This window comes from Lampetra planeri, chromosome 4 (assembly GCF_965212315.1).
Source record: "Lampetra planeri chromosome 4, kcLamPlan1.2.h2, whole genome shotgun sequence".
NCBI classification, from domain to species: domain Eukaryota; kingdom Metazoa; phylum Chordata; class Hyperoartia; order Petromyzontiformes; family Petromyzontidae; genus Lampetra; species Lampetra planeri.
In genome coordinates this window covers 2,104,603-2,123,576 of record NC_136110.1, presented here as the reverse complement: position 1 = coordinate 2,123,576, position 18,974 = coordinate 2,104,603, and the positions used below count along the sequence as shown (strand labels likewise).

Below are 18,974 nucleotides of genomic sequence, written 5' to 3'. Positions count from 1 at the left end.
TTCGCACAGATGGATGTAAGAATCCGTTGCTCTCGTGCTATCTCCTGGTTATGCCTGTTGTGCCAAAGCAGTCACCTGTCCAGGTAGTGGGCAAACGCGACAGTTCTTAGTTTCAGACATCTGACAAAATTGTACACATCCCGGGTGATATGGTTGTACTATTTAGCTTAGGTGTGTCCCAGGTGTTGATTGATGTTTATTCGTGTAACTGTTGTTTGCGCGATAATAGCTCTGTTGGCTCAGACAAACAATTATTGTCGAACAGCAATGAAAGGAATATTGAAGCTACGTCATGACCGTGCTGTGAGATTTCATGTATCGTGTGATTCATTCATTCGTAATTTTTCCAAAGATCTGCGTGTGCTGCCAGTGCTGTCACGGTGTTCTTGTTAGCCTTGTGCTCATTGTGTGGTTGCGTACAAACAGGCTTCGTGAAATACAGAGAGCCGTTTATCAAATTTATCTGAGCCATGAATCCATGAAAATTGCACGTAAATCAATGTAAAAAATAACATAAACAGTACAAACATTGAAATAAGTGACAATAAGTTATGAGTAAATTATACATTAGGAATTAAAAAGCAATGCACTATACGTTTCAGAAAATGTATATATAACCTAATATCCAGTATGATAATTATCAGCTGTAGAATAGGATATTGTCCATAAACAATTATGTTTATAATGGTGGTGCAAGGAATCACATGTTTACGTAATGAAGATGTTGAGGAAGGAGAAAGTTTAAATGGAAGAGAGATGCAATGTTATTCCACCTGCAAGGAACATCGTGGTTAAAAATAATAATTTCCAAATTAAATATTTTCTCTTGAGACGTACCATACATTTTTTTAAGACTCCCATATCAGTGAGGAATTACCAGGAAGAAGAATACGTAGCATAGAGTATTTAAATTGCTCGTTAATTGGTGGTGGTCGGTTGGCAGGAGCTGTGTTGTCTCTGACACCACACCAGGTCCCATGCAATACCGCACCTGTACGAGCTGCACAAGACACCCAACACGCCGTGCCATCGGTATGTCAGAATCAGAATATTATGTTTATCCTGGAGGGATCCGATGAGCCAGCAAGCTCCTTGTCACAGATGTCCGGTAAGGGACAGGTCAGAACGTTACAACAACAAACAACACAAAAGCATGTACGTCGATCTTCTTTCGCACCGTACGTAGCCAACCGTGCTAACTGGAGGTGCGGCGGAAGGACAGTAAACAACCTAAAACACTCAAAGGTGTCCAGTATGAACCTAAACCGCCGCGCCACACCACGACGGCAAATAGTCACGGCAAATAGCCACCGGCAAATCGGGGCGCGCACTCGGCGCTTGGGAACAAATTCACGTCGAAATTGTCCGGCAGGGTGACTAAAGGTGCGTGCCTTCGGCAGTGTCCCCAAATGTGTCACGACCCCACTCCGGCTGAGCGATGGGATGAGCCGCAACGGCCGTGCGCGAGCCGCCGAGCACGCCAATAGATCCTCGCGTGGCGATGCTCCCCCTGCTCACCACCCCCCCCCCCGACCCCCCCCACCGCCCGTTCCCCCGTGTGCTCCCCGGAGCTCGCAGCCCCGCGGCCCATCGGTCCCATGCCCTGGCAATCAATGCCCCTTCCTCCTTCCTCCACGTCGTTCACGGTCGAACTTCGACCTCGTCGCTGAGAGCAGCGGCCCGTGGTGTTCGCGATTGACCCGCCACGTGTGTCAAGTCCCAGAGCCGGCAGGGAGCCACGTCGCGCAGATCGTAATGTGATCTCGAGTGGACGCGTATTGGTCATGTCAAATCAACTTTCCCCCTCCCTTCAAAAAATATGTTTTGTTCTCTCCCCCAAAAAATATATATTCGGTGTTTGCCCCCCCAAGGCGAATAGTTATTGTTTCGCGAGTAGAGGTTTAGGGTTAAGGTTCAGGGTCATGGTTTAGGGGTAAATTAAGGTGCTGCATTGGGTTTTAAAACGGGCCAAACATGATAGTTACAAAACAAATAACTGAATGCAAACAACGCAACTGTTTCACAAATAACTTTGTCATGTGGTTGTAAAATGAAGTGTTAATATTCTTGGTTCTTTCGGTAAAGTCACAGCAAGAGAAATAATAATAATAAAAATATAAAACAAATGCTCACGACGTTTCGATTGCAACACAAGCAATCTTCATCTACGTGACTTTACCGAAATAACCAAGAATATGAATCCCTGCAGTCACGAAAGCTTTAAATCAAATGAAGTGTTAAGTTGAAAATGTATGGATATAGACTCACGTGTCACGAAAGAAAAAAATGCAGGAGCGAACGATAAAGGGAAAACAATTTGGCCTTTCTTTGTTTACACATCTCCAGGTGCGTCGTGGTGGAGCAGTGGCACAGCGGTTCACACGTGGTCAGAGGAATCCAGCAGCCTGACTTTGATTCCCGGCGTCGAGTGATATATCAATGCCCAAGTCTGATCAAACAAAACCTCCACGACTGACAAGGTTTTTGGGGGAGGCCTTCATCCAGCAGTGGATTAACAAAGGGTTGTAAATTATATTTGTAGTAATGAAAATACGTATTATTTTGCTATGCAGGTGTGTATACAGGTGTGTATACAGGTGTGCTGCGCAGATGGTAGCACGGATCGTGGTTTTGCAGTGAGCCTTGAGCATGTGCCGATGAATTCGATGCGGGGATCACCGGTGCCCTCGGGCTACTGTACGTCTTGGCAGCCAGGATGCTCTGATCGTGAGTGAAATTAGTTGTAAATAAGCCAGAATATTAAATTTTCAGTACTCTTTTTTAAATTAGCAGATGCTGCACACCAGTTAGAGTGATCATTTTGGCTTTTTCTTTTTTCTTTTACTTCTTACACTTGTAAGAATTCATTTTGCGAGACAATCGCGCCGCATCGATGCCCTCGAGCAGAGCATTAGTTTAAAAGTGAAAGCCTTTGCTGTAGGCCGGATGTGATGGTTTGTTTAAAATTACTAAAAAGTTAAAGGTGCAGCCCTGCAATTGCTTGCTCAGTCACTGCTGGAGGAAGGATCCCCAGTGAGGTGGGCTCTAGAGGGCTCCCCTATGGTGGGTGTTTGGCCTACTCTGCCACGCTGGCCAGACCTCTTGCAACAGGTGGCAGTACCCAATCTTAAACTCCATCCTACGGGACCTGCCGATTTATACTGCTGCCATAATTGCAGATGCATACTTCTGGTGCAAAGCTGAAACTCTCCACCACCAATTATTATTACTATGTATTTTTTTTTTTAATCCGCAATGCCCTCTCCAGCCGATCCTTGAGAACCCATTCCAAAATAATTCCATGACATGCGATTTGGACATGTAGAGTCGTTTTGTAAATGCACGATTGGATGAATGCCCCCCCTCCCCCTACCATGCGCTGGTCATGGTGGTTATTTATTGCAGGAATCGTGGTTTTGCTGGTCAGTGAAGGCTGTTGAAGGTGGGGGGTGGAGCATAGACGTCGGCACAGTGCAGTACAACAATGGATGTTGCTGCACTGCTCTGTTAGCCGCTCAGCAGCAGCAGCAAGCAGCAGCAACAGATGAGAACCCTGTTTGTGTGCACGAGAATGTCGGCGGCTTTCTCTGGCTGCTGCGTAGGGCTTCCCGGCGCTTAGCACCTCGCCCGTCGCCCCCACTGATGTCCCCTCCCACCCCCCCCCCCCCCAATGTGTGCAAATACTACTGTTGCCTGTAGGGTGTGTAGGTATATATATCCCTACACAAGCATTTTCTTTTTTTGGAAGGTGGGGTCAACAATTTTTGTTAACCTGTTGGATCAACATTTGACACCCTTATCTTGGCGGGAAGAGGGGGGTTGAGGGGGTGGTCCACTTTTTATAACTTTTTGATTCAGGCCTTCTGAAAGGCTGCAAATGGAACGCCGGGCTTTTATAATAGAGATGGATAGGGTCTGGGTGAGCGGCCACAACGATGCAATGGGGCTTTGGAATGGACACTCTTGTCGAACGAAAATTCACTGCAGGCAGCGTTGCATTGCAGGAATGTGCTGTGTTCAAGCCATAATAAGTGACGGTGCAATACGCATGCTATTTACACATTGTAATTTGCAAGCGGATTCGTTCGAATTCAACGATTTTTCACACTGGTTTTCTTCAATTTCACGCTGAAAAATAGTTTGATTTATGGGAATGACACATTTTGAGATTGAGATCTGTAACAAACAAAAAACGTTAACTAATTTTACGATTCCTCTTTTATCACGCACGATAGTTCTCTTTCTCCCCCCAATGGGTTGACCATTTGTGAATTTGCAATCATCAACCTCTTTTTTATTGCCACATTTATGTGTCCGTTGCTTGTTCCGTAGTCTTCGATCATGTTTGTGTTGTGCTCTCTCTGATTTCCTCTCGCATTCGTTTTCCCCTAAATCGTTTCTGTGGAGTTCCGTGTGTGCAATCTATTCTGCGGGAAAGCTTGTGTCTCGCTCAAGTCTCTCCTCTTCCCCAAGGCATGCCTTTTATTTTCATCCAAAAGTATATATTTTTTTATATAAACAAAACAATTCAGGTACACAACACAGAGGATATGGAAGGGGCTTGACACCAGCACAACTCACACATTGCTGATTACAGTGCAATGAAGAGTTGTCTAAACCGCATGTTTCAATACATTGTTTCAATAAACTCTACAAGCCCCTGGCGATGTCTTCCGAAGCTCTGATACCCCTGTCGGGAAAACAGGAGGGAGTGGGAAGGGGGAAGGGGAATGCCTAAATGCCCTCATGAATGCTCTTAAGATTCAATGCCCACTGGAGGAGAGGTAGTGGGTTCACATAGTTTATCTTTATTTTTACATTTACCTGCACTTTTATCCGCTGCTACGCTAATTTTTGCATTAAGTCGTGTCGTGCACAAGTCGCTTTCAACAAGTTTACTCAAAGGATAGCGCATATATTATGTATGCTGTGAGAGACACAAATGTAAAAAGACACCCGGATTTATTATGCCTAGGGAATTTGGTAAAGATGGGCGACGATCAGAATGTTGAAATGAAGAAGCAGACGAGAGTGCATTGAAGTGCTGTTGGGAACTGAACTTAAAAATTAGCATAATCTCCGAAACGTTTGGAATCGGGGCACATTATCCATGGTCTGTTGAGAAAAACATGGCCATTGACCAGGAAAATGTAACAAAAAAAGATGAAAATGGTACAAAGCAGCATGGAGCGATGGATGCTCAGAATGACACAGAAATAGAAAAATAAATAGAGACAAATGCATGCATCAGAGAACATGCTCGCTAGGGACATCGTGGTGACTGTGAAGTAAAGTAAGTGGGCTCGAGTGCTACGCGTCAAACGGTCGTCGGGGTGATGGTCGGAAGAAGAGGCTCCTGATGGCGCGTCGGGCAGTGGACGTCTACGGTAGAGACGGAGCGCTTAAGTCAGCGCATGTGCAGGAGCTAAATAGATTGTTGCGCTATGAGCCCCAAGGCTTAGGGTTGCCTTCGTCCAACGGTGGGTTACGGCTCGCGATGATCACCACACTGTGTCTGCATTGTTGATTTTAACAGTCTGTAGTATGTGCCGCGATTCACCCGCACGCGGCTCGCAATCGTCAGAAAAAAATCTGGCTTCAAGATGAAATGCAAAATTCACGTTCTCGACAATTTTCAGGACAGAGTTTGCACAAAAGTAACCTGTTGACATTAAGATTGTTGACATAAGCTTAAGGTCAAACAATGTTACCTTTCCATCATGTCCCTAATGGAACAATGTCTGGCAATCCGTTTCTCAAATCGAGTGGTAAGCACGTGTCATTTCCTACGTGTCACAGCTCTGCGCGCCTTCTGCATATAAATCGCGTCTGAGAAATGGCATCGTCTGCACAACAGCTAACCGGGGGCCCAGTTGTTGCATCGCAAGCGCGCGGGCAAAGTGTGAAGATGCAGGGAGCCGTGCTCTCGTTACTGTGCGTGCGCGCGCGCGTCTTTGCGTGTGCGCGTGCACGTGCGCGCTCCAGAGAGCGCCCGAGCCGGCGACGTGCACGGGAAGGCGAAGAGGGCGCGTGACGAGGGAGCGGAAGGGAGGGGAGGAGGGTAGAGGCAGCGCGGGGTGGGGATGGGATGGAGAGGCAGCGCGCTGGGAGGCGCTCCGCGGAAGATTAAAAAAAAGCCCACGCGATCGAAATAAATAAATAACGCCCGCGAGCGGCGGCGGTAGCGGTCGTGGAGGAGGGGGGGGTTGCCACCGCGCCGAACGCCGCTCCTCCGTCGCACAGCGCGCGAGGGCTCTCCTGAAGCCGAGCGCTCCTCGGCTCGTACGCGGCAGCGAACAGGGAGCGCGCAGAGCGAGCGAGCGAGCGAGGCGCCAGCATGGGAGGGGTGATCGGCATCCTCACCCTCGAGACCAAGCGCAAGCCTCGCAGCCTCAAAGGTACACAGGGCGCGCGGCAACCACTCGCGGTTGCGCCCGTCGATCGGAGCCGACGGCCCGCGGCTGGCGGTACGGCGGTGGTCGGCAGTGGCTCGGAGTTGCCGGCAACGGAGTGGGGGGTGGAGGGGAGCGCAAAAAGTGCGCGTGTGCTACACGCGTTATAAAAAAATAACAGAGAGATCCGTAGCCATGGCGACTCGCGATCTACACCGACTGGTTGTGGTTGATCCGTCGCTTCGCTTTGACGGGGCGCGCTTTGTGTCGTGGCGGTGGTTGTCACGGCGTGAAGGGTTGGAAGGGGGTCAACGAGGTGCCGGGGATGGAAGGGCGCTCAGATGGTGGTGTCGGCGAGAGGCAAAAACGAGTCTGTCGTGCCGAGATCGTTTCGATGATGAGTCGCCGTTGCAATGTCAGACCGGCCAAAGGCGGTTTGTTTTTGCTTGAATTGTGTTTTGTGATTTTGCGTTTTTGGTCTGCGATGGAATATCTGACCATTGGAATTGGGTCCACGGAAACTGTGCCTTGGTTTGTTTGGGCACGTGTGCGTCATACCACTATCGATGGGATATTCTTTTTATTGTTGAATATGAATGATTTCCGCTGGCATAGGCTATTTCTTGACGTTCGCTTTGATTAGAAGTTAGATCGGTGCTGCTAAGTGATTGAAAAAAAAAACATTCAGATTTAATATGCAGGCGTTTTTCTTATATTTTTGTAAACCCGGTATTCATAAAGGATACGGAAAAATATCTATTTATCTTCTTGGTTCTATGTTTTATTTTTATTATTTTATTATTTCCATTCTACGTGACTTTACCGAAAGAACCAAGAAGATGAATCCCTGCAGTCACGAAAGCTTTAAATCGAAAAAAACTATTTAGACGCACGCGCCCGCTCCATTGACATTTCTGGAGAATTGCCTCGTTGCATGTCTGGCGCCAAATGTTGAGCGTCACAATCGCGTGTTTTGGTGATATCACGTCTTGGGAAATTTCAACAACAACATCAACTAAATATATTCGCAAACATTTCGCGCGGGAAATCAAATCAAATCAGGAGCTCTAAATCTCAACGTCCCTTTGAGTGTAATAATAACAACACACGTTCGATTTGTTTAAACTCTATTACGAACTGTTATGCATATTTTTTTTTATTTTTGTAATGCAATTCCCTCACGAAAAAAAACACATTTTTTGTTAGCAATGACGCGAGTACATTTCGGTACCGACTGTTACCGCCACGGCAAGCTGCCTGCGCAGCAAAGCGTGCCCGATAAACACCCTTTCAATGCGTCGCGTATGGAGACAGCATATGAATTAACGATGACGTAGGGTGCCCAACAAAACGATCACTGGACTGGTGTCGTTTCATCGCGTCTCGGTGGGTTGTTTTTCTTCTTCCTCCTCCTCTCTCTCTCTCTCTGTGTTCAGCCGGAATCGTTTATCGAACCGTTACCCCGCGATAATTTACCAGCACCCGGATAATTTCACTGGCGAAACAAACCTTCAGTGGACGATCAATGACGGTGATTTTTTTTTAAGACCGCCTTTTTTTTCAACGACGGTGATTTTTTTTTAAGAACGCCTTTTTTTTCAACGACGGTGATTTTTTTTTAAGACCGCCTTTTTTTTCAACGACGGTGATTTTTTTTTAAGACCGCCTTTTTTTTCAACGACGGTGATTTTTTTTAAGACCGCCTTTTTTTTCAACGACGGTGATTTTTTTTAAGACCGCCTTTTTTTTCAACGACGGTGATTTTTTTTTAAGACCGCCTTTTTTTTCAACGACGGTGATTTTTTTTAAGACCGCCTTTTTTTTCAACGACGGTGATTTTTTTTAAGACCGCCTTTTTTTTCAACGACGGTGATTTTTTTTTAAGACCGCCTTTTTTTTCAACGACGGTGATTTTTTTTTAAGACCGCCTTTTTTTTCAACGACGGTGATTTTTTTTTAAGACCGCCTTTTTTTTCAACGACGGTGATTTTTTTTAAGACCGCCTTTTTTTTCAACGACGGTGATTTTTTTTAAGACCGCCTTTTTTTTCAACGACGGTGATTTTTTTTTATGACCGCCTTTTTTTTCAACGACGGTGATTTTTTTTTAAGACCGCCTTTTTTTTCAACGACGGTGATTTTTTTTAAGACCGCCTTTTTTTTCAACGACGGTGATTTTTTTTAAGACCGCCTTTTTTTTCAACGACGGTGATTTTTTTTTAAGACCGCCTTTTTTTTCAACGACGGTGATTTTTTTTTAAGACCGCCTTTTTTTTCAACGACGGTGATTTTTTTTTAAGACCGCCTTTTTTTTCAACGACGGTGATTTTTTTTTAAGACCGCCTTTTTTTTCAACGACGGTGATTTTTTTTTAAGACCGCCTTTTTTTTCAACGACGGTGATTTTTTTTTAAGACCGCCTTTTTTTTCAACGACGGTGATTTTTTTTTAAGACCGCCTTTTTTTTCAACAACGGTGATTTTTTTTTAAGACCGCCTTTTTTTTCAACAACGGTGATTTTTTTTTAAGACCGCCTTTTTTTTCATATTGCTCGTCGTGATAATAGGGGGGGGGGGAGGGGGGGACACACCCGGAATGGGCCGGCGACGAGACGATTTCAAACAGCGCTTCTGCCCACGCGTCCCCCCCCCCTCCCTCCCCGCGCCCCGCCATATCAGAGTGCCACCGTTCTAACGACGGCAAAAACCAGCAGCCGAATCCCGGCGTGTCGTATCGCGATGGCAAAGTGGCTCGTTTGTCTTCCGGGCGTCTTTATCGGCAGCAGGCTTCCCCCGGGTTGGGCTGCTTAGATGCGCCCTGCCGGATCCCTTGACGGCGGGGAGGGCGGTGCGGAGCAGGGGGACGTGGGCTGAGCGATGGTTCAACACGAAAGTTTGGGAGTTGGGGAGTTGGGCGGGTGCGGTGGGGTTGGTGGTAGGGTTGGTCGCGGGGTTGATCAGCAGGAGTCCTCGGACGCCGCCAATTCCGCTGTCCAAATGACCGCGGCCGCCTTTCCCTCCGCGGCCCGGCGCGGATGACCTGCCCGCCGCCGGGTCGTGGCGCGTGACCCTGGGAGGAATCCTCGCCGAGCACCGGCGGGGGTAGGGGGGGGACCTTTAATTGGGGGTGGGGGGGGGACCTTTAATTGGGGGTGGGGGGGACCTTTATTTGGGGGTGGGGGGGACCTTTAATTGGGGGTGGGGGGGTACCTTTAATTGGGGGGGGGACCTTTAATTGGGGGGGGGGGGGGCGAGGTGGAGGCTCGCCTCCTCGCGCGCTCCGCTGTTCGCAAATGTTCCCGATGCGTCGAACCTGCCGGAGTTGCCAGTTGTTAGTGGGGGTTTATTTCCCGATGCGTTTGACATGAACGGCAATTTATTGACGGGTGAGTTTGAAACTTTCTCTCGCTTTCACGCGTATCAATTTTTAACGGAATAAAGTGTGAATAAGAGTGAGTGTTTACCCCGCTGTGCGATAGTTTACGCGCGATTTGTTTAGGGTGGCCCTCATTTTTGCAAAAGACTTTTCATTGTTGGCGTTGTTTGCTGCTGTTGAATTGTGGATAACTGAGACATTTTAGCCGAATCTAAGGATGCTTAGGGCCACTAGAATACACATGCACCTATGTCACGTGCTAATGTGTGTTGTTTTATAGTTGGCATGATGTGTGTGTGGGGAGAGCCGTGGAGTCGAGGTTATATCACGGTGCAGGGCCTCCTCTAGGTCGACTCAGCCTTAAATTAATACTGTATCTGATGCAGTGTGTCACCATCAGCAGTGGTAAGGCAGAGAGGTAACCAGGCACAATGCACTGCCTTTTGCACCATGCCAGATGATCTAATAGGTGCTTGCCCCAAAAATCAGTTCAAGGCTATATAGGGCACCTTTGTGTTTACCTTGTGTGGATGTCTAATACATTGTGATACAAACCTGGCAATGACCTGGGTACAAATCCAGCCGCAGATAATAGCAGTGGTGAGTGGCATCCGCATTTTGTTCTGAGATATTTTCCTAGGTCAACTAAGCTCTAAATGTGCATGTGCAGTGTGTGAACAGACGTAGCACGGTGCTGGCCACACACCTGCTTTGTGGGCCATGCATGGCTTTAATCGGTGTTCACCAACAGCATCTTGCACAATCATCTACATGGCTGTACAAGGAATATGTCTTTGCCTGTGTGTGTATGTGCAAATTAGCAGTGGGGAGCGGTGGCGCAGTGGTTAGCGGACGCATAGCCAACACCAGTGACGATTATCTGAACCGACTCTGGGCCTCCCCTAGGTCGACTCAGCCTTAAATGAGTGCCTTTTGCGATGTTTTAACATCGCTACTAGGGCGACAAAGGTGATCGGGCTTGGTGCTGGCCACCCACCGCCTCTTGTGCCGTGCCAGCCTTAATAGTTGCTCGCTAACAGCACTTGTCCAGTCTGGTAAAGGCTGTATGGAGGATCGTTGTGTTTGCCTTTTGTGCGTGTGGGTGAGAAATATGTTCGCAAAGCTCCAAAGGCATACTGTGTTACGTACCAGAGCGTGAAACAGAACCCTTTGTTCATCATGGATCGCTATTAAAACCCATCACCCATGTGAATCCCTGAGCAACCGACCTGGATCCCGATGGAAATCAAATCTTCGCGGCAGTAATGTGAGCTGTGCAGCTTCTGTTGGGCCGGATGGTTTCGACAGAAGAGATATGGGCACGGGCCAGAGCAGAGATGGGTTCACGTGGCACAGGAGAACTTGGAGCCGAGCCGACCTGCTGACGACTGGCATCAGCGGCCGTTGGAGCTGGTTGACCTCCAGAAACGATGGGAGGTAAATGAGCAATGCTCGTAACAATGAACCAGGTGGCTACGACAAGGTGAGTGGACATAGTGGCCAGTGCAGTTCCCTCATTGACACCCAGTTCTGTCCCATGACCTGCCTGCCCATGACCCTTCGACACCTCTTGTGGCCTCAAAGCGCACCTAGCCTGGAACAAGCATCACGGTGATGTCACTGACGCCTAGTGCAACGGTTCCTGTGCAACACGTGCCAAGGCCAAGCGGGTGTAATAGATATAACAGGTACTAGAGTTAGGACACTTCTTGGACGGAGCAAGGCCACAGGCACGCGGCAAGCCCGGCTGTGGTCCGTCTCTCAAACTTCACCGGGGGAAGCGCCGGCTGTGGTTGTGGACGCCGTAGCGACGACAACGCAAGAGAGCACTCAACGTGACACGACGCGTGCCTTGCCAGCACCGCAGTGACCAGAGACGTGGACGCGATCGATCTCTCTCTCTGTGTGTGCTGCCGCAGGGACTGGAGTTCAAGTTCAAGTTCATTTATTAGGTATAGCCATGTGAGCCATTCGGCTCTTGAATCGGGTGCAACCGCAATAAACAAAAAACAAAAACACGAACAAAAACATCTTAAAGTGAATATGTGACTGAGTGCAAACAGAAAATCCAAGAAAAGACAGCAAAATATTGCAGAGTTATTAGGTGGGTGGCCCCGGGGACTCATGGACTTGATCGGGGGGGGGGGGGGGGGAGTAGGGGGGTGAGGAGTTGGGGGTGGCAGTCAATCCAAGAAGGTCCGAGCGTCACCTCAATGGGTGCAGGAGCCACCGGGGATGAGTCGGATTGAGGAGTTGAAACTGCGGCGCGAACGCCACGGGGTCAACGCCACGGGTTCAACGCCACGGGTTCAACGCCACGGGTTCAATGCCACGGGTTCAACGCCACGGGTTCAACGCCACGGGTTCAACGCCACGGGTTCGTTGGTTGATTCCCAATGGGAAGCACGCGTCGCTGGAGGCTGGGCGCGTTGTTCGAGGTGCTTTGCGGATCGTCGTCACGCGTGTGCGTCGTGGAAACGGAATTAACTAATTGCTGTTTGCCAGCTCTTCATAATTACGATGGTACGATGCGAAGGGCTCTGTTCAATGCCCCACTGTTTTTTGAGTCACGCCTGACTGCGTATACCACGAGCGTTTTTTCCTACGCAGTTTATAGATAATTCATTCTCAAATTATCCCCTTCGGTTGTTTTACTGTGTTAATTGCCTTGAGAAAAAGGCGCGCTATGAATATAAAATATCAATAAGATGTCCACAATGCATGGCTATATTAATAAGATTATGATGCAATGCACGTGGAGTCTTGATGTCGTGGTTAGAACAATGCGCTCGTTAACCTGGTGAACCATTCCCAGTCATGGTTATTATCGGTCCTTGCACCTCCACCCCCAGAGATTTCACCAGCCCGTACCACAGCGGTGAAGTATTGTAACAAACAAAAACCGCTAAAATGATGGAGAATGCGGTGAACCTCATCCAGCCGCGGATTGACAAAGGCCTGTAAATTGTCATCGTACCATTCATACATTTGCGTAAGCATTGCAGACACATTTATGCTTTACCTTAAATTACAATATCCGTCACGCTTGAACGGCAGAATAAGCATATTGATGTCAGATGCCAATATGTGGTCTCTGGGTTTGCACACTAATTTATGGACAAATTTCCCCTGCAGGCATGTCTCCCTGTGTTACAGGGGGCTGCTCGTGGCTTGCAATGTGTGAACTCCAAACCCTTCACGGTCCCAATTGCCGGTCATTGTCTATCCACTGCTGGATGAAAGCTTTCCGACGCTCTCCACTATTTCTCCAGGGTTCCGCGATTGCCACGATCCATTCCCAATTGTTCGCGCGAACCCCGATCTCACGGCTCCGTCTCCGCAGTGGCCGTACTTCACGGACACGCTCACTCTCTTTGGCTGCTGTTGTGGCACTCGTCTCGCTCGCCCGTCATCTTTAATCTCTTCTTATACCCTTGCCCAAGCATGCTCCACGTAACTACTCGTTCTGTCTCGGTGTTATTTCCAGCTTGTGTGCGGGCACGCTTCGGTGAGCACTTTTCATCGCGTGCTCCATTTTCTCTGCCGGCATTCGTGTGTCTGGTTCGTGGCTGCATTTCCCGCACCTTCCGATGGGCACGGTTGGCTACGTACGGTGCGAAAGAGGTTCAACAGACATACACTGATGGAAAAAATAATAGTTTCTGTACGCCTACTGCTTTTCGTATATACTGGTATACTGTATAGGTATTTACGTGTACATGTGCACCCTTAACAGAAGGATTTTTTGTTTGTTAAATCCATCAATTATACATACGTCTCATGCTGCCTAAATTCTTAGTAGTGCGCGCATGTGCGGTGCATGTTGAGCGCCTGGTGTTCTATCCAGGCTTTATTGGCATAAAACCGTGCGTGAGCGCATCCCGTAGAAACGCATCATTAGCCTCGCTCTCATCCAGCTTGTTGTGGCGCATGCTTTTAATTGGAAATGTTGAGAGCAATGCACCCCCCACCCCCCGTCATCTGCAACTCCCTTCTCCCTGCCATCCGTGCTGTCGGCTCTCTGCTCCCTGTTTAAACCCCTCTGTCTTCGTCTGCCTACGGCTGTCTCGCCCACCGTTTCCCGACATCAATCCTGGGATGCGGTCACATGTTGGTGCTGTGCCGAGTCAACGCCCACGACTCGGGGATGTGGATGAACCGTGCTTTGATCGCTCCCTTCTCTCTGCGCGGCGCTTCCATCGTTATCTGCTCCCCACTCGTCCAGGGGGCAGCCTCTCGGTGCCCACGTGACCGCCGACTCGTCAGCAAGTCGACGAATTACTTTCACAGACGAGCAAACCAGACCACGCGTTCTACGCTTTTGTAGGTAAACGAGCAACGGGCTCGCGTGCGGCTCACGTTCAGAAGGTTCGAAGCTCAAGTCCTGGTTGGGATTAGACTCAGCCCCCACCCATCATCCCTCCAGGGGTCGATAAAATAGATACTATACTATCCCACTATGTGGGTAAGTAAAAACAAAAGTGGACGTCCTAGGGATAAACCTGCCACCCGCCATATGAAAGAGAAATGCCGACCACTGACTCGGGGCTGTAAACGGAAGATGAGCACCGCCTCAATCAACGCCCATTTGAGAAAGGAAATCACTTTGACTGCAGCCCAATCTAAACACATTTAGAGTTCTCCGTGTATTTTTTAGTTCTTTGTGTTTAAATATGGGCCATCCCACCGCCCGCTGCCCGCTGCCCCCAGACAATGGAGCGTTGACTGCAAATCCAAGTTCGGTTGCACCGCTTCGTCGCAGCGAAGCGACCTGGCGATCGGGGCGATCGGAGTGGCGGCGGCAGCGTCTGCAGTCACCGTCGGCGCAGCGGTGACAAAGCGTGCGGCTGACGGGCAGCAGTGTCGATCACGAAGAAGCCCCCCTCCCCCCGCCGAGATGACCCCCCCCCCCCCACTTCGACTCTGGGATGCGCGCGCAGCTCCCATCGATGGGCGCGCTCGAGGGTGCAGCGTGGGAGGAGGCCACGTGGGAGCCGCGAGCCCCTCCCCCGGCCACCGCAGAGCGAGGCCCGTGGGGCCCGCGGGGCCCGCGGGGCCCACTTCGCCCCTGGGGGCGGTGAAATGGATGACGATGGCCTGCGCTAGTGCAGATACGGCGGCGAGTTTTTTTGTTGTTGTTAATGTTTTTTGTTGTTAATGTTTTTTTTTTATTCTGGTGAGCACGCAACCCACCCACCCCCCCCCCCCCCGGTACAACGCGCCGGTTGTTTTAGGGTGAGTGCGGCAGAAAACCAGCGGCGAGACTTTTGTTGAATCGAATGACACGTTGTGTGTGTATGTGTCTGTGTGTGTATGTGTGTAGATGGGGAGCGGTAGTGTAGCGGTTAGCGCGCTGCGCTATGAACCCGGCAACCCCGCTCACGGCCAACAAACAGTGACGATTATCTGAACAGGTCCTGAGCCTCCCCTAGGTCGACTCAGCCTCAAATGAGTACCTGGTGAGGTGTGTAAACATCGCCACTCGGGAGACAAAGGCGGTCGGGCGTGGTTCTAGCCACCCACCCCCTCGTGTGCCGTGCCGGCCTTCATAGGTGCTCGCTAACAGCACTTGCCCCAACAGTGCTGTTAATGCTATACTGGGGGATCTTTGTCTTTGTGTACATGAACATATCTCCATCACAGCACTTGTCAGCTGTTTGTTTTTTCGTGAGCATCACCCCCCGTGTCGCTCAGCGAAAGGTGGCGCGGAGCGTCGTGCTCTGCACGCACGCTCGTTGAACCTCTTTCGCGCCGTACGTAGCCAAACCGCGTTCACGGGCGGCTTGGGTGCTTTTTGCGCCGACCTCGAGCTGTGTGGAGCACGGTCGGCGCGCATTTGCATCGTTCTCCTTGCGAGGCTCTCCAGACACGCAGGGCCGTGAGGTGGCAGCGAATGTGGCGATCCAGAAAGGGCGTCTGCTAACCCACGTATCCCAGCGGCGTGATTCTTTACTGCACCCTCGCGCGCATGTGATCGCCTCTGGGCGCGTCAGTTTTCTCCGGCGTCAGCGTTTAATGAACTGGGCAGCGAACGTCGATCTGTGGTTGCCGCTCGATATTCTGAATTGTTAAACTACTTATATTTAAAAACTGCCGTGGGCGCCTCAGCCTGCTTCATTAGTCCACGTTTTACGTAACTCAATTTTGGAGTCCGCATCCCCTTTGGTGAAATCCATGAGAAATTGGATGCTAAGAGGACAAGCTGTTGATGAATAGCAATAATTATGAATTAGAACCCCCGAGGCAAGATTAATCATTCGCTCATGATGACGACCCACCTACATTACATAATTCCCTTATACCCAGCCGACTACATACACCACACGCATGGTCAAATGTTCCCATCGCAGGACCCTTCTGGAAGAAAAAAAAAGACTCGAGACCCAGTGAGACTTTTCTGGGATGCAGAGACGAAACGTCTGTCCCCCAAACGCCCCGGTAGCAAGAAGAAATCGCGCAAACTTCACTCGACTCATGATTGGTGTCCCAAACGAATGTGAAGGCAACGTACCCACAGTCACGTGAGGCCTCTGATAGAGACCCACGGCAAGATGATGTATGGGTGCTATACGTGGATTTGTTGAATGATCCCATGAAAACGGGAGGCACGCGTGTCCATGTGTGCTATGTAAGCAAGTAAGAGCATTTGAAACTCTTAGGTTTTTTCGGCAAAGTCACGTAGGTCAAAAATAAATAATAAAAATAAAATAATAGAAATAATAATAGAAATAAAATTATAAATCACGACGTCACAGCTAGATTTACTGTATCAAGTGAGGCAAAATTATTTTTACTATTTATGTTTTACCTACGTGACTTTACCGAAAAAACCTAAGAGTAAGAATCCTTGCAGTCACGAAAGCTTCAAATCTAGAAAGAGCATTTGATATTGTACACTCTTAAGAGTCCAGTCCGTCACGAATGCGCACTGATCACCCCTTGAAGTAGGCTCTCTGAAACAACACCACAGTTTTCAGTTTGAGTTGTGCGCCTTTTGGCGTCATCTGGCCAACACCATGTGAGAATAGGCTCTAAGGAAAGCTGTCTCGGGTGTGGATCAATCAACTTCAAGGACAGTGCACATACATTATCAGAGTTATGTGTTTTGTTTACATTACGACTGCAGGTATTGTGGTCTATGCAAACATGACCCCTTGTAAAAAAAAGGTGTCAGTTTTGTTGCCAGATAAAAGGGTAGAAAACAAATTATCATAGTTTTCAGTCTGTTGCGGAACTGGCTCAGACTACGAAGAGCATTAAGCCTCGCGACTCTGGGTTGTAATCACAGCAGCCGCGTTCCACACTCGACGCACTCACACTCGCAAATGTACAAAGGCAAAGACAAAGCTACCCCGAGTAAACAAATTGACATTCGAGGCAAGTGCTGTTGGCAAGCAGTTGCGAAGGCTGACCATGCACGTGAGGATGGTGGTGTGGCGAGCACCATGCCTGACCACCCAACCACCTTTGTCCCCCCGCCCAGTAATTTGATGTTTCCACGGCAATCCAGATACAGTACTCACTTAAATCCGAGTTGAACGAGCGGAAGAACCCGATACTGGTTCAGATATCGCTTGCCACTGATGGTTCGCTGTGGCATGGAATCGAGCTCAGGTGGCGAAGGTTCGTAGTGCAGTGCGCTAATCACTGCTCCACCAATCGCCACACTCGCGCATACTCACAAACACACACGCCTTCGTCCCGACATCAACGGTAGTACCCCAACACAACATCGTTCCATTAATGGTGCACATACAAACGCACTCGTAAACTCAACAATGTATGCACAATTGTCTGCAAACACGTAAGCCAAGGACATGTTTTGATTTTGTAGAGCAGAGCAAAAAAATAAGTGTGGTGCAGCTTCCTACGCGACTTTGTGTTAGTGAGAGAGCGAGCGGTGGTGAAGTGGGTAGCACGCCGCGCTACGAACTCGGCGACCCGAGTTCGATTCCCGCTCACGGCCAACGCCAGTGATGATTTATCTGAGTCGGTCCTGGGGAGACAAAGGCGTCCGGGCGTGGTGCTGGCCACCCACTCCCTCGTGTGCTCTACCGCCCTGCGGTGCCCACTAACAGCACTTGCCCCAACAGTTCGTGGAGGTTACACGGCAGGTCTTTGGCTTTGAGAGCCTTTGAGAGCCTGTGAGTGCCGAAGCAAATCATTGCACTGGCGTTGAGCTGGTTGCGCAAACAGTGTTTGTAATATGACCCGATTAATACTTGCATATTAACGTGGTGTTTTCTACCCATATATTTCAAAATATGATGGATAATTTACCTTTTTAATTGACGCAACATCGCGATGTTCATTTGAGACACACGTTTAAATATTAGATTTTTTTTAAAAACCTTTCAGCACATACGGGCAATGCGGGGGCGAAATGTGATTAACTTAAAAGTAAACCTCTAAAGCAAAATGAAAGCACTTTGAGATATTGAAACTAATTTGTTAAAGGGGTGCATCGAGTTGAAATATTTATGGCGGTGATAAAATATGTATATGCCTGGCGGAGGGCAAAACGGGCGCCGCAGTTTACTTTTAATTTCCGTGCATTTGTAAACAGAATTAATATTTACGTCAATAAAAAAAATCAACCGTATTCTGGCGGGAATCGCCGAGTCTACAATTAATCGCGGCCGCGTCTCTCTTCTGCGCGTGCCACTGAATCCAGTCACATTGGATGCGTCGTTAGCATTCCCTGTGATGTACGCTGTGATATGTGTGTGTGCTACACGAGGGATACAAAGGCTGCCGGGCGTGGTGCTGGCTACCCACCCCATCGTGTGCCGTGCCGGCCTTCATAGGTGCTCGCAAAAAACAGCGCTTGCTTCACGGGGAGATCTTTGTCTTTTGATGTGTGACAGCCATGTGTTGCCTTTCAATATTGCTGCGGGATTCTTTGTCGCTTTTCTCTGTCCACCCCGCAAATGGAGCCAGCCCCATTACAGCCAATACGCCGGTATGTGTTATGTATAGGGCCATTATAAGGTGTCGAATACGACGATTGAGGCGCAGGCAGGATAGCCGCGTTTATTGCTTAAATTTTTCATCGATAAAACGTCCCTCGAACATCAATGCACGAATTATGATGTTGTTATCATCATCATCGGCCATGGTCTATTCACTGCAGGATCCTTGTGATGTACAAATCGACCGGGCATCCACGTAAGACGCGATCCGATGATACACGCAGGCTTATTATAATT

At 48.9% G+C, this 18,974-nt stretch overlaps 1 protein-coding gene across 2 annotated transcripts in view; it reads left to right on the top strand.

Moving 5' to 3' along the window:
• LOC144717564 (A-type potassium channel modulatory protein KCNIP2-like) overlaps positions 1 to 18,974 on the top strand; it is a 106,081-nt gene that overhangs the window by 30,980 nt on the left and 56,127 nt on the right. The window contains exon 1 of one of the 2 annotated variants that reach the window (XM_078592982.1): positions 6,176 to 6,398. The exons of the other annotated variant lie outside the window; for it this stretch is intronic. Coding sequence (XP_078449108.1) covers positions 6,338 to 6,398 — 61 coding nt within the window. The 5' untranslated portion in view covers positions 6,176 to 6,337. Of the gene's footprint in view, positions 1 to 6,175; positions 6,399 to 18,974 lie in introns of those variants that run through there. 2 annotated transcript variants of the gene reach the window in all.